Here is a 14,263-nt window from a genome sequence, read left to right as displayed (position 1 = left end):
AACTGTTGGAGGTACTGTGACAGCACAATATTACTGCGAACACTATTTTTTTTAACGATACAGTTGTTTTGATGTAAATGTACAAGTGTTCTTGCATGAATGTTTTTGTTCCATTGACAATACAAAGAGAGGTGCAGAGTGTGGCGTGTGGAGGTCGGGTGGAGGGGGTTGAAGGAGGCTGTGCGCAGGCGACCGCGTGGCCATCGAGCCGGGCGTGCCGTGCCGCTACTGCAACTTCTGCCGGGAGGGCAAGTACAGCCTGTGCCGCGACATCTTCTTCTGCGCCACGCCGCCGGACCACGGCAACCTGTCGCGCTACTACGTGCACGCCGCGGACTTCTGCTACAAGTGAGTCCCCTCGCACACACTAGTGTTTTGCTGACACGCGGTGAAACCAGTATTTACTTGCTGTCAACAAATTGTTTTTTTTTTTTGTTTGGCCTAACCAAATCTGGTGAGTCACGAAGTTGATTTGTTACACGTAACAAAATATGCAGTTGAGTTGGCAAAATCATTTTGTTGGGTCAAAAAGAAAATCTTGTATAATATCAAGTTCATATATTTATTTTGCCAAATACAAACAAATATTTTGTTGAAACAAACAAACAACCCTTTCTCTGAGTGTGCCGTTCCTCGTCCCGCACAGGAAACATTTTCCTGTTCATCCACAGAAGATTCCTTTCGTAACCAGGAAAGAGTTTTTGCATATATGAAATACGTTTTCTTCGAGATGATACTGAGTGTTTCTAACGAAAATTAGGTACTATTTTATATTTTAATTGATGTTTCGTTCACGCAAAAAAATTCTTAAATCGAATATTTCATCATTTAAATTTATTTTGCTGTCTCGTGCTTTTTAATACTGGGAATATATTCAGGAAGAATTGTTACAACGCAAAGCATAAATGCCAGGGTAATAATCCTTACCCAGTATTACTGCGAACACTATTTTGTAGAGATTAAGATGTTTTCATGTAAATGTACAAATTCACAAACATCTGTGATTTTACACGAATATTTATTTCCATTTGCAAAAAAATAAATAAATAAACAGTTTAATCCCCTTACACGTCACTGGCTCTGCATCGCCGAGGCGTTTCATGCCGTACAGAGTTGCTCACCGCTGACGGGAACATGGCGACGCTGCTGAGGGTCGCTGTGATGTCCTCGCGGCTCTCTCTTTTCCCCCACTGGAGGCTCCTCCCCCCCCCCCCTCACACACACCCACCCATTTGTAAATACCTCAATATACCGTAATTTATTCGTTCACTATCATCTTCATCAGGTGAGTGCCATAAAGACGAGCGCTATAAAGAAATCCGAAGTGGTATGAAGATTAATTTTATAAGAGCACACCAAGTGTTATGAAGATTATCGTAACAGAGAAATAAAGTTTGGTATAATAGTGCAGTTATAACGGAATCCCCAGTGTTACAAACGGAATCCTGTGTTATTAGGAGAGACGTTACAAAATAATCTCAATTTTTTTGTAGAGGATCGTTGTAATAGAATGGCATCATGAAAGAATCTTGTAACATAATTACAAGTGTTAAGTACATAGAGAATAATTATAACGTAATTATGTGGGCTTTAAAGAGTATCTTAACAACGGAAACCTACGATATTAGGAGAAACGTTACAACTTAATCTCAAAAAAACAAATAGATAACCATTATAATGAAATGCTGAGTGTTTTATGGCAGCGTTATAACATAATCCCAAGTGTTGTATCTAAGATTGTTATAATTTAATGCTGAGTGTTGTATGACGTAACGTTATGACATAATTCCAAGTGTTGTATAGAGGATCGTTATAATGGAATGCTGAGTATTAAATGAAGGAACGTTATAGCGTTAACCCCAAGTGTTGTAACTGAACCCCAGAGCTGCAGCCGAACTTGTGCATCGTAGTGGATGTGACCATCTTTTCGTTGCTTCCGAATTGTCACAAGGGATGCATCGGCATCCCCACATGCGTCCACTAAGAATCTAGGTTTCTAGGGATGCGACACTCGCATCGACTAATGCTTATCTACATCCATTAGCTTTGGAATCATGTTTTATTTTGTTTGTATATAATATTACTTTGGATATTTAAAAGAAGATTTGTTTAAAACGTTATAAATTTAAATGATAAATCAAATAGGGACAAATAAAAACCTTAATATTTCGAGATTCAGAACGAAATTTTTAATTTAATAGCTGACATTTATATCAGTCACAATACATAAATTTGTTTTAATTGGTCGTTGTTATTTACGTGATGCTGAACATGCGTGGACGTCGCGACTAGAAACGGCAGCGTGCACATTAGCACGCCCGACTGTCGGCAGGAGGTGCTGGCAGTAGAAGTACTGGGCTGTAGGGGCTGTGGGGGATGTGAGCGCTCGCGTGCCCGCAGGCTGCCCGACCACGTGAGCCTGGAGGAGGGCGCGCTGCTGGAGCCCTTGTCGGTGGGCGTGCACGCGTGCAAGCGTGCCGGCGTCACGCTCGGCTCGCACGTGCTCATCACCGGCGCAGGGCCCATCGGCCTGGTGTCGCTGCTCGCCGCCAAGGCCATGGGCGCCAGCAAGGTCATCATCACAGGTCAGTCAGCATACACGCGGCCCTTCGCGGCCACAACAACCACATGTCAAAACACGAGAACTGAAGAACTCATCTGAATTAAATTAACGGCACAGTTACGTGCTGGGGAAACCGGGTCCTGAAGAACTTTAACGTTTATCTGCCAAATAACCTCTTGCAGTGTTCGAGCGCGTCATCTGCACGTGTGTTTTACTGTCTTAACTTGCAAAGAAAATGTATTTAGTGGTAAAGATAGACAAAATTCTTGGGTCAGGCATGTGTTCCGGAGATAATTCTGGACAAAAGTGGCTTGGCTGTAACAACTGAACTAAAAAATATATAATGTTTGAACGTATTTTATGATATTAAAAAAAAATAGTTTTATACCTGTTGATAGAATTGAAGGCGATGAAGTAGAGAGGTCGTTAGAAACTCCTTAATTTGATGTTGCACAAGAGGGTACGAACCATGTCTCGTGGTCCGTGTCCGCTCGCCTCTGTCCACACACTTATCCGTCACTTGTCCGTCTCGCCGGTGTCTGCTCGGGCCCTGTCTATCCTCTGCGTACTGTTGAGGAATTTTTTTGACAGCAACGTAACTTTGAAAGGGTTCATATTCAAGCAAATCTTCTGTCGTGGTAAATAAAGCAATGTTCATCTTAATGCGTCAACATCCAAGTATATACTGGATAATAATACTATGTTTAAAACCTAAGCAAATTAGGCAGCTTTAAATAGCAAGAGCCTAGAGGGCCAATTTGTGTGTTGTATTGGCTTTTCGGTAAATATCTGTAACGACTATCCCACCTACCCTCGCCCCAGTAATTTTACGTCGTTTTAGTTTGTCATAGAACATATGATAGGACATAACAGCAACTTAGCATTAAAATAGTGGTTATAGTTCTTATCCATATCAAATAACAAGTTTTACTAAAAAAATTAAATTTTTTAATAATTTGATTTAAATTTATCTGGAATTCAATTCCCGATTCTTTTTTTTTTTTGTGGTGGGCCACTGGCCATCCTGGGTTGAGCGCAAAATGGTCCGTGGGCCATGGGATGGCCGCTACTGAAAAAGTACTCTTAGTTGAAACCGCCCCACTTGTCGCCGACCGAAATGGCACAGCTGGCCAGCAGCCTCGCGGAACACAATGCGCCAATCACTGCTCCGGGGGGTTAACTGGCCAGGCGTCGGGCCCTCCAATGAGAGAGCTTCCGCAGCGGAGGGCGACTCAACCAATATACGACCGAGTGCGACGCCACGTCGTTTCACTTCTGTAATCCTGAGTGTTCTGTGCTATTGTAACACGTTAAACGCCCTACCGCACGCTCGCAGCACACAACTCGACGCTCCACAGAGCTCACTGGTTTCGGGGAAAACTCTTGACTGTTTTTTTTTCCAACATTTAGTTTTGTCGAAAATTTAAGATTAGTAACTTTGATGTGTTTATCCCTTTAAAAAATATATGAACCAGTTAATAGTTACCCAAAACTCAAGCACATTATTAGCCAATTTTTAAAGACTTAATATTATATATTTACTCCAAATAATATTATTCCTTTTAAATGAGTAGCTGGACTATGAATTATTTTGGTCTTACATATTTATAAATTCTTGCGGGTGTCGGTGCTACCCATTAGTGCATTTTAAACATTTCCGCTTATGCGCGAGCAAAATTCAACGTGTCGAATATTCTGTTGTGATAACAAATTCATTTTAGTGACCACACAATGTCGATGCCGTTAATAAACTGTGAAGTTGCCCTACTTTAGCCACTTGATGTTTGGATGTATTTTGAGTGTATGTTAATTATTCTGTTTATATATATTTTTTATTTATGACACTTGATAAACAGCAGCACAATTAAGATAATTTCCTGTTCCAACATTAAATTTTTTTTCTTAATTTTAAAGAAAAGTGAAGGCCGGTTTGGACGATAGTTTAAAATTGAAAATAATTACGAATAGAAGTTTCTAGATTCAAGTGAAATTAATAATTTATTTTAGTGTTTTTTAAAAATATGTAGGAACTGTCCTGTTGTTTAAGGATACGGCATACGTTGTCACTGATAAGGAAATCACATTTCCGATTTTAGGGACGTTCATGATTATTAAATAACGATTATTTGGGCTACAAGGTAACATCTTATTTTTTCTGTGGTCACGAGGTACGCGGTGATGATGACTAGTGAGGCATTTCGTATATATGATAATAATGTATTGACTACAATTGTTTGATGTCACACAATGATATTATATTTAAAGACAAGTCATTAATCCTATGGAACTGAGCCGATTTCACTCTTTCCCCGTCCAGCCATTCCTATTTCACTCGAGATAACTTACAGTAGGTACTTGCTAATACCTCTCTATAACATCTGTCATTTTCTTCGGTGTTTACCGTCTAGAATGACAAGGTTGTTGATCAAACATTATTCTGACTTTAAAAAAAAATTATGTATGCAGGCCTAAGTCACAGTACTTCAATGAAATTCCTTGTCGAAAATTAGGTTCAAAGCTGGGGCTTAGTATTTTTTCAAGTCTTTTTTTTTCGTTTTTATCAGAGCCTTTTCATTATATATATTTTTAAAATTTTATCTGCAAATGGAATGATTCGGTAGTCGTCATGGCTGCTCCAGAAACGAATTCTAGCGGCGGCTGCGGAAATTACGTGTGTTTCACGTCTATAAATTAAGTTGAAAACTCAACTGGCGTGTATTTATCACGCCCTGCAATATGTTTAAGAATTCTACGTTAATTTCGTGTCCAAGATTCGTATAATAAGTTTATTTGCAGCATGAGAACACTAATTTTCTCTTAACTTAAGTTTAAAGTTACACATCTCTGGCGAGTCCTGAAAGTATCGCTCGCTCTCTTCTTTCTTTGCCTAAATTTTGATTTTTCCCAGCCATTTTACTTCGTCTTTTATACACCCTTGGTTGCAGCCCTTCACTAAACCCCTTCATGTTAAGGACTGAAGAGTATGTAATTGCGGTAGATATGATTCATTTGAAGGTTTTGGTTCATGGCTTATGCTACACTCCGCTTCCTAATGCGTATCTTATTCTTAGTTTTGCAGTGCATTTAAATATGCAACTACTCGCTCTTCCCAATGCACGATTCCTTCCATTAACGCTGTCCTTTTTTTGGTGTCCTCTGTTTGCCAGATATAGGACACAGAGCACAAACGATTTAAACGCAACTTTGTTATGTAATAAATTTTTGTATGTCCCTGAAACATCGTATTTTGCAAAGAAATAATTCCGAAAGAGATTTTTTGAGGAAAAAATTGCTGTTGTATTTAATAAAGAGCATCATGTGATTTAATTAATTAATTTATTAATTATAAGGAGACGTAATTGAAAGACGCTATCTTTGGTATCAACTGTTATTGTTAACAATTTTTAATATCATTGAGTTAACACTTTTGGCTCTTTTGATCAACAGCATATACTTTTCTGTGAAATAATATTTTATGTTTAGCATTGAATTATTTCTTGTGTCAGAATGACTACGACTGTAATAATACTTTAAATAAAAACTATTTTATGGAGAAAATTCAACAAATAATAAATTTAAATAAAACTTAAAGATTATTACATTTAATGATTGTATAAACAATTTTTTTAATGTTAACAAGCCGGTATTAGATTCTCACCATCAAGTTAGGCAGCACCAAGTATCAGGGATGAAATATCAATAGGATAGTCAATGTTCACCCTTCAGACCTGCTATTATTATCACGTTTCAATTTATTTATGTGGCCTAAATATAGTTTATAAATATAATGGAAAAAAATTACCTCCTCGCAAAAGGTTGTATTTTTTAGTTAGGGCCAATCAACTTGTGACTTAATTATAGCAACGATTACTGAGGTGAGACTCAAACCCACGACGTTTCAGTTGGCAACCAGAATCGCTCACCACTTGATTAGCTTTAATGACCACGTGAAAACTGTCAGCCACAGCTTGTAGTTGAAAACTTTATTCTTTGCTTCGACTATTCCCAAAAGTGTTTGGTCACATTTGGTTAGTTAAGCGTCCGTCGCCTAGAAACACGCAAAAAAAAGGTTCTGTTATTTTACAAAATTTTCCTTTGGAAACCATTTGCCAATAAATAGTATGTAATTTTTCAAGAAATCTATTGGGACCTTGTACAACACATGGCTGTGATTAATTTTGCATATATGAAATACGTTTTGTTCTAAATAATACCAAGTATCTCTTACGAAAATCGGCCCAAAATTTTATATTTTAATTGTATCATTCAATAATATTTTTTTTAATCATGAAAAAGAAAATCGAATATTAAATAATTGGACTTCATTTTGTTTTAATATGCTTATCAATGTGCGCAGTTAGTACTGGAAAGCTATTCAGGGAATGATTTACAGATAACTTTTAACTATTGGAGGTACTGAGACAACACAAAGCATTGCCCGGGTAAGAATACAAACCCAGCATTAATTAAAATATAAAATTATGCAACAATAATCGTAAAAAAAACTCAGTATTGTCTAGAACAACGTATTTCATATATGCCAAGATAACCATAGCCATGTGTTGTACAAAGTTAGAATAATATTTCTTGTAGTATTACAAACTATTTCCTGGCAAATGGTTTCCAATGGAATCTTTTGCAAAAGCACAGAATTTTTGTCTCCTGTGTAGCAGACTCGCGCGCGTGCAGAGCACAGTGTTATCAGCAGCTGGACGATAGACGAAGGTCGTGCGCGTTCGCAGTATCGCCGTGGAGGGTGGGGGTGTGTTGGGAAGGGGGGGGGGGGCCTTATCAGCGCCAGACGGGATCGATGGAATCTGGCGAGGGGGGCGGAAGACCCCGCCTTCCATCACGCACGCAGCACGCCGGGCGATGGTCGGAACGGACCGGCGCAACGCAAGCACAGTGAAAGGGTTTGCGTCCGGCATCGAATGGCTTGGTACATTCTGTAATCCGGTACCAATAGTGACGCTCGTGCTTATGTTATTTATTTATTTATTTTTCCTATTGGTGTATTCCGGCGGTTACATACATTAACGCTCATCTTCAATTTATTTTTATATTTTTCTAGAGAAGCTATTACCATCTTGTTTGAATTAACATTGTACTGTATAGTATTTTTTTTTTTAGTCCCGTTAAAAATAAATTGTCGTCCGATAGTACAGCGAAAGCGTTATTGCTAATAAATAGTTTGTAATGCTACAAAAAAGATTTTGTGACTTTGTACAACACATGGCTATGGTTATTTTTGCATACGTTTCTCTAGATAATCCCACTAATATTATAAGTATAAGTATTATAAATGTAAAAGTTTGGATGAATGGATGGATTGATGTTTGTTACTCAATCACGCCAGAACGGCTGAACGGATTTGGATGAAATTTGGCCTACAGCGAGCTCATAACCTGGATTAACACATAGACCACAAATTAATATGAAATTACATCCCTTAGGGAGTGAAAAAGTGATAATTTCATTTTATAACAGAAAAAAATAGGTCATAGACATACAAATAGTGAGTATCATTTCTCTATATCTGCCACACGATCATACAAATAGTAAGGTCTGGAAAATTAATATTTTTTTTCTTGGTGAGACCAGCCCGCTTAGTGGAGCTCACAGCGGCTAGAAACATAAAGGCGCTAATAACAGTTTTGTTCTTAACTTCGTCAATAGAAAGAGTTGCCTTGAATTTAAACGCACCATCGTTTGATGCGTTTGTCATGTCTTTAATTTTCGTTTGTTTGTGCCGTATGCGTTCCTATACCATTCATCCGATTGCGATGAAATTTTGGTGAGTTGTCATGCGCATGCCCGTGAAGGTTTCTGAGACGGTTTAACTATTTTGCAATAGTTGGAGCACGAATTGTTTCAAAAAATGTGTTTATTTCATATTATATAGCGGCACTTCGTCTGTTTTTGTTGTATAAGTGCGCACGCATGACACAATTAATTTAAATATAAAAGAGAGACAGAGGAGATAGAGTGATATTATATATAGTGAGATAGAGAGACAGAGAGATAAGTTGAGATGGAGCGAGGTATAGAGAATGAAATGGGTTAGATAAACAGATATATAGATGTATAGAGCTATATCTAGATTTATATATAGAAGAGATAGAGATAGTGGGAGGTATATATGTATATATGTAGATAGAGATAAATATATATTTAGAGAAATGGAAAGATGATTTGTATATGTGTAACTACTTCAAACATATTACTAAACAAAACTGAATGAGGCACTGCAATGCATGCCAAGCATTAGCTAGATAATGGAATCTTTTTCAATATTAGTAATCTCTTATTTTTCAGTTTTTTTCTATAGGTTCTTTATAGAGTCTAGATAACATACAGACCACCAATTTTTAGATAAATAACTATACACTGGCAGAACAACGTCTGTCGAGATCTGAAAGTGATATAAATTATATTTTGCATGCTTGACATTTAAATTAAAAAGACAATTACTAACTACATCTGATTTCGAAAAACGTCCCATTCACACCTAGATTAACTAATATCTAAATTTTACATGAACATTTCTGTTCCATTAACATTTACTGGGCAATGATGTGTTTCGACCTTGTTGGCTTTACCCACCGATACATAATCCATTCCTGAACATCTTATTTTTGATTATTTATAAAACTTGCTCTCTTGAATCACAAAATGGCCACCACTTTGCCGATTTAGTGATACCATATACTACTAACAATCATTTGAAGAGTTTAATTCGATAATAATTGTATGTGATTTATAGAAACACTAATATTCTGTAACACGACTGAGGCCCTCACAAATATGTATGTTGTATACCTACTGAAGAAAAAAATAGTTTTGCCACAAAATATGTATTTTCTATGAAAATAAACAAATATTTTAAGGAAACTGCACAATTTTGGTTCCACAACAAAACTATTTATTGATGACAGGACAAAACCGTTGTTGACCCTAATAATTAATTTAGTAGGCATTGCAAAGTTTTTTTTTATTGTAAACAGAAAATATTTGTTTTTATCTAGGTAAATTGCCAAAAATAGTATTTGCAAAAAAAAAGTAATAGTTTTTGAAGTGAAAAGTCTTGAATCTGGTAGTTGTTGTAGGCGATGACTTAAGTCCATCGCTCAGGAGTGCGGCACTCGATGGTGGAGAGGAGGAGAGTGTAATTGAGGGCCTCACTGCACACTCTGGGGTTAAGCTTTGGTGAAGCGACACTGCAGCGCTTCATGTTCCGTTACGCTTTCAATTTAATACAATTATGATGATTGCAAAATATGTGTTGGCATTTAAGATACCGTGAGTGTGTTAAAATATTTGCGTATCCTACAAATTTCCTTTGCCTCTGTCCAGCGACGCACATCTGTAGGGAAGCCGCGCGGCCCGAGAGATTTGCACGTGGGGTTAACCGACACGTAATCTCTGGATACGGTGCTTCTCTGCTGTAAACTGTCCATATTTCCGCCTGAATGCACGTAATAAGCAAAAAACTTCCAAATATACATAAATGTTTTTCATAAAACATAGTTTTGACGTGAAACCCGCTTCGCAGTCACGCTTATGCAAGAGCAAGCGGGGTCCCTCAGTGAGGGGCTTCTTAATTCCAGGGGATCTATTCCCACGCCTCTCTCTATGGAACCATTGAATATATATTCAATGATGGAACTGAACTTCTAACACGCGCGGTAGCTACGCACCCAGTGCAGTTCAGTGTATGGACCCGAGCAAAACCCTCTCGTAAGAATGCCGTAGCCAACAGTCCGGGCACACGCCGAATCACTGCCGGGACTCAATTACTTGGGCGCGAGTTGTGCGCCTGGCAGCGCTCCCACGCACCTCGCAGGGTCGATAGCGCGGCGTGGGAACTCCCCAGACGCCAGACGCTGGACGCCAGGGCACGGCCCGCGGGGTCGCCCGAGGATAAGCCCGTGTTCGCGAGCCCGGACTTGACCTGCCAACTTCAACAAGATTTCACAACTCGTGGAAAGGATTGCTTGCCTCAACTGAACTGGAGGAGGAAAAAAAAAAGAGCCCTTGCAACTCAGTTCACGAGACAGAAGTGAAACTTTTTTTTTTTTTGGAAATTCTAACCTCGACTCGTAAGTGCTCTCTTTATATATATTTGGCGTCAGAAACATTAAAAAAAATATATTTGACGTAAACGTTGCATTAAATTCTGCCTTGAAATTGTAATTGAAATTTTACTCTCATCGCACCCAAAGAAGTTTCACTTCAAAAATATCTAGTTACACAGCTAAAACAATACTCATATAACACTGTTTAACAGCAATTATTTACACAAGTAAATAAATTAATACGTTCTTAAAAGAACACTATTTTCTTGCAAAGTTGGGCAGTAGATATGGTGTTTCTTATTTTAATATGTGTATAAAAGTTATGGGCTGAATAGTTTTTTTTTTTTTGAGACTTTAAAAATCTGTGCTCTTTCTGATATTTTATTTCGACAGTTAAGATCTTGATTTGGATTTGAGAAGATTGAAGATATCGAATCCGAGATTCAGTTATGAAATAAAAATGTGTAATCTTCTCGTCACTACTGAAAAAAAAGAACGAAATATTTCAACAAACTTAGCTTTATTTGCGTATACGAAAATTTAAGGCACAAAGCTAGTAAATTACTACTAAATCTTTAAAACGTTACATTTTTTTTTTCAATGTACCCTTGGGGGGGAGGGTAAGGAAGTAAAAAAAAATTGCAATACACGTGTTTCGTTTGTAAGATCATGAAAGTTTAGTTCATAGTCCACTCTCCAAATTACCTAACATCATAAAAGCGGGTTTTGTTAATAAGACAAATTAAAAAAAAAAAACATAAAAATACGTGCGGGCAGAATTGCAGGTTGCGTGGTGGTGAGTGGTTTTGCATATTGTTGGCTGGGTATGTTTCCGTACAGGTGGCCGCCTGGCTTAGCGCACTAGCTCTAAAAGTGCGGTGACGTTAAGGGCGACACTGGCTTGCGCATCACACGCCTTTTAACCTCTGCGTGCCAGGCGTTCTAGAACTGGCGTGTAGTCGTCGCGTCGATAACGTGCTTCTACGGGACTTTAAGCGGTGTCTCTATAATTTTATGGCGGAATAGTAAAGATAATGGCTTTTACACTTATATACACCACTAAAAACACTTCTAAAGACGAAACCTTGAAATGAAACCTGTATGTACGAGTGCAATGGCTCATAATTGCTGTTCGTAATCAGACACTTTCAAGCATTCTCGACGGGTTGCGCTATCATCCGGAGCTCTGCGCGCCGCTCGGCCGCCGTAAGTGGGAGGGATAGGAATCAAAGGACGTCAACTTGCACAGTACAATTTCTTCATAAATGTAACAGAGTTATTCATGTAAAATTACAGCTATTTGTAAATTTTTACATTTTCATTAAAACAACCATATCGCTACAAAACAATGATCGATTTTAGTTTTTAAAGTAATACTTGGAATTTTAAATTAGTTTTACTTTTGAAAATTAAAGTTTTTTTTTATCTATCTTTTTTAAAATTTAATTTTTATATTGTGTACTTTTTCTCAGTTATAACTCTGAGCAACATTCAAGAGCACATATCGAAAAAAAAATAAAAATACATTTTGTCCGTAGTTTAAGTGTGAGTTATTTTCTTATTTTAGTCGATTTTTTTTAGTTGATCACTTTTTTGTTTCATATAATTATGTTTATTTTTATTTGTATAAAATATATATTCTGTGGTTGAGTGTAAGGCAAGTCGATACCCCTCACACCTTAACTTTACCCCATGTAGGAAAAATACTAATAGTAAGTAAATATTTGGGGCAGAATAACGATGCAAAGGAATTGATAGTGTTAAAATGTTATAAATAGCCATTTAAATGACAGTAAAGACGGGAAAGAATGCAGATGGCGTGTGAGACGGAGTGTTGTGCTGGGTGCGCGCGGTGAGGCTTTAGGGTCGTGCCTTGCCCGCAGACCTGGTGGCGCACCGGCTGGAGTTCGCCCGGAAGCTGGGCGCCGACTACACGCTGCAGGTGGGGCTGAGCGATGACGTGGACGAGCTGGCGGCCAAGGTGCGCGACGCCCTGGGACAGGCGCCCGACCTCAGCGTCGACTGCACGGGCGCCGAGTCCACGGCGCGCCTCGCCGTCAAGGTGGGGGCGAACCCTCCCTCACTCCCTCCCTCCCACCCTCTCTTCCTCCCTCCCTCCCTTCCTACATCCCTCCCTCCCTCCCTTCCTACATCCCTCCCTCCCTCCCTCTCTACCTCCTTCCCACCCTTCATCCCTACCTCCCTCCCTCTCTTCCTCCCTCCCTCTCTCCCTCCCTCCCTCCCTCCCTCCCTCCCTCCCTCCCTCTCTCCCTCCCTCCCTCCCACCCTCCATCCCTCCCTCCCTCTCTCCCTCCATCCCTCCCTCCTTCCCTCCCTCTCTCCCTCCCTCCCTATCACCCTCCCTTCCTCCCTCCCTCCCTCCGTGCGGAGCGACTGTCACCAACACCCCACACGGGGAAGTTAACTTTGCACTGCCAAGGAAAACAAACACATCTCTTAAACATAGCAACACAAATAAAATATAAAAATTGGTTGTCCGTAAAGTCGGTTTGCGGACGATAGTTTAACGTGAACAACGTCATAACAAAAAAATTGACGAAATGATTGCACACTTTCATGAATAAAATTGAATCATTTTTTATTGAATTATCACTATTTTTGCATGGGTACAAAGAAGGAGTGAAATGAAATCTGCAATTTAATTGATAAATTTACTTATATTTGCACTCGTTAATTCAAATATGTTTTATTACTTTAACGAAGAGATTATTTTAACTGTAACATTTATACATGTTTGCTATTTAACTTCTTCCAATCTGTGTTATTATGTTAAGGATAGGACGATGATAGGAAAAGCAGGAAACGAATGGGTGTGTTTCAAGTTTAATGTGCCTCGAAAAAGTCAAATCGATGGTTGTTCCAATCGAGTGGAAGAGAGATAGATGCGGCGCAAGCGTACAATGTGCGCAACGGGACATTTTTTCGTGCGTGCAGCCGGCGTTCATCGATTTATTAGACGTTGTCACGTCAAAAATGAATATTTACAAACAATTTATGGATTGTGGTGTTAACTGAGTGGCGTAGTTATTACAAAGGCAACATATACTTTGAAACAATTTCTGACAATGTTAGGAATGAAATAAGCATGACTGCAAAGCAAAATTTTGTGTGCTTTTTTTTTTTGCAATAGAAATTAAGGTTATGATTTTCAGCGCTTAATTTTTACGGCAATGCAAATTTAAATATTGAAACGAAAGATAATTAATTTTAACATAGTAACATGGAAACGTAATACGGTAAATATTCCCAGAAACGAAAGATCATAAAAAAAATCAATGATGCCAACATTTAATTTCTAAAAATTAACGACTTTCGGGTTGTTAGGTTGCCTCTAAATCCCGCACAGTTCTCGGTTTTCCAAAAAAAAATGAGATCATTAGTTATATTATAGATTTGTCACTCTTTATCTTCCTTGCTTTCTGAGCTATCCGACCAGCAATATCTAATATTTGACTGCCATGTCCGGTTGTTTGACTGAATTTGATAACCGCCTACCCGGGCAAACATACTATGTACAAAGATTCAAAAGGAATCAAGTGGTTTGAAAACCGCTCAACTTGTCTAAGCGATGCCTGTTTATGAAAAGCATCTAAGAATACGCTGA

The 14,263-nt window shown here is 38.6% G+C and overlaps 1 protein-coding gene across 1 annotated transcript in view; it reads left to right on the top strand.

The window, feature by feature from the left end:
* The window catches only part of LOC134546300 (sorbitol dehydrogenase-like), a 69,560-nt gene that overhangs the window by 47,916 nt on the left and 7,381 nt on the right, over nucleotides 1-14,263 (top strand). The window contains exons 5-7 of the mRNA XM_063389022.1: nucleotides 189-348; nucleotides 2,401-2,585; nucleotides 12,522-12,700. Of these exons, the coding sequence (XP_063245092.1) occupies nucleotides 189-348; nucleotides 2,401-2,585; nucleotides 12,522-12,700 (524 nt within the window). The remainder of the gene's footprint in view (nucleotides 1-188; nucleotides 349-2,400; nucleotides 2,586-12,521; nucleotides 12,701-14,263) is intronic.

This window comes from Bacillus rossius, chromosome 1, assembly GCF_032445375.1.
Source record: "Bacillus rossius redtenbacheri isolate Brsri chromosome 1, Brsri_v3, whole genome shotgun sequence".
In the NCBI taxonomy this organism is placed as follows: Eukaryota; Metazoa; Arthropoda; class Insecta; order Phasmatodea; family Bacillidae; genus Bacillus; species Bacillus rossius.
Note: the sequence above shows the minus strand (reverse complement) of the source record. Positions and strands in the feature narration are given on the sequence as shown.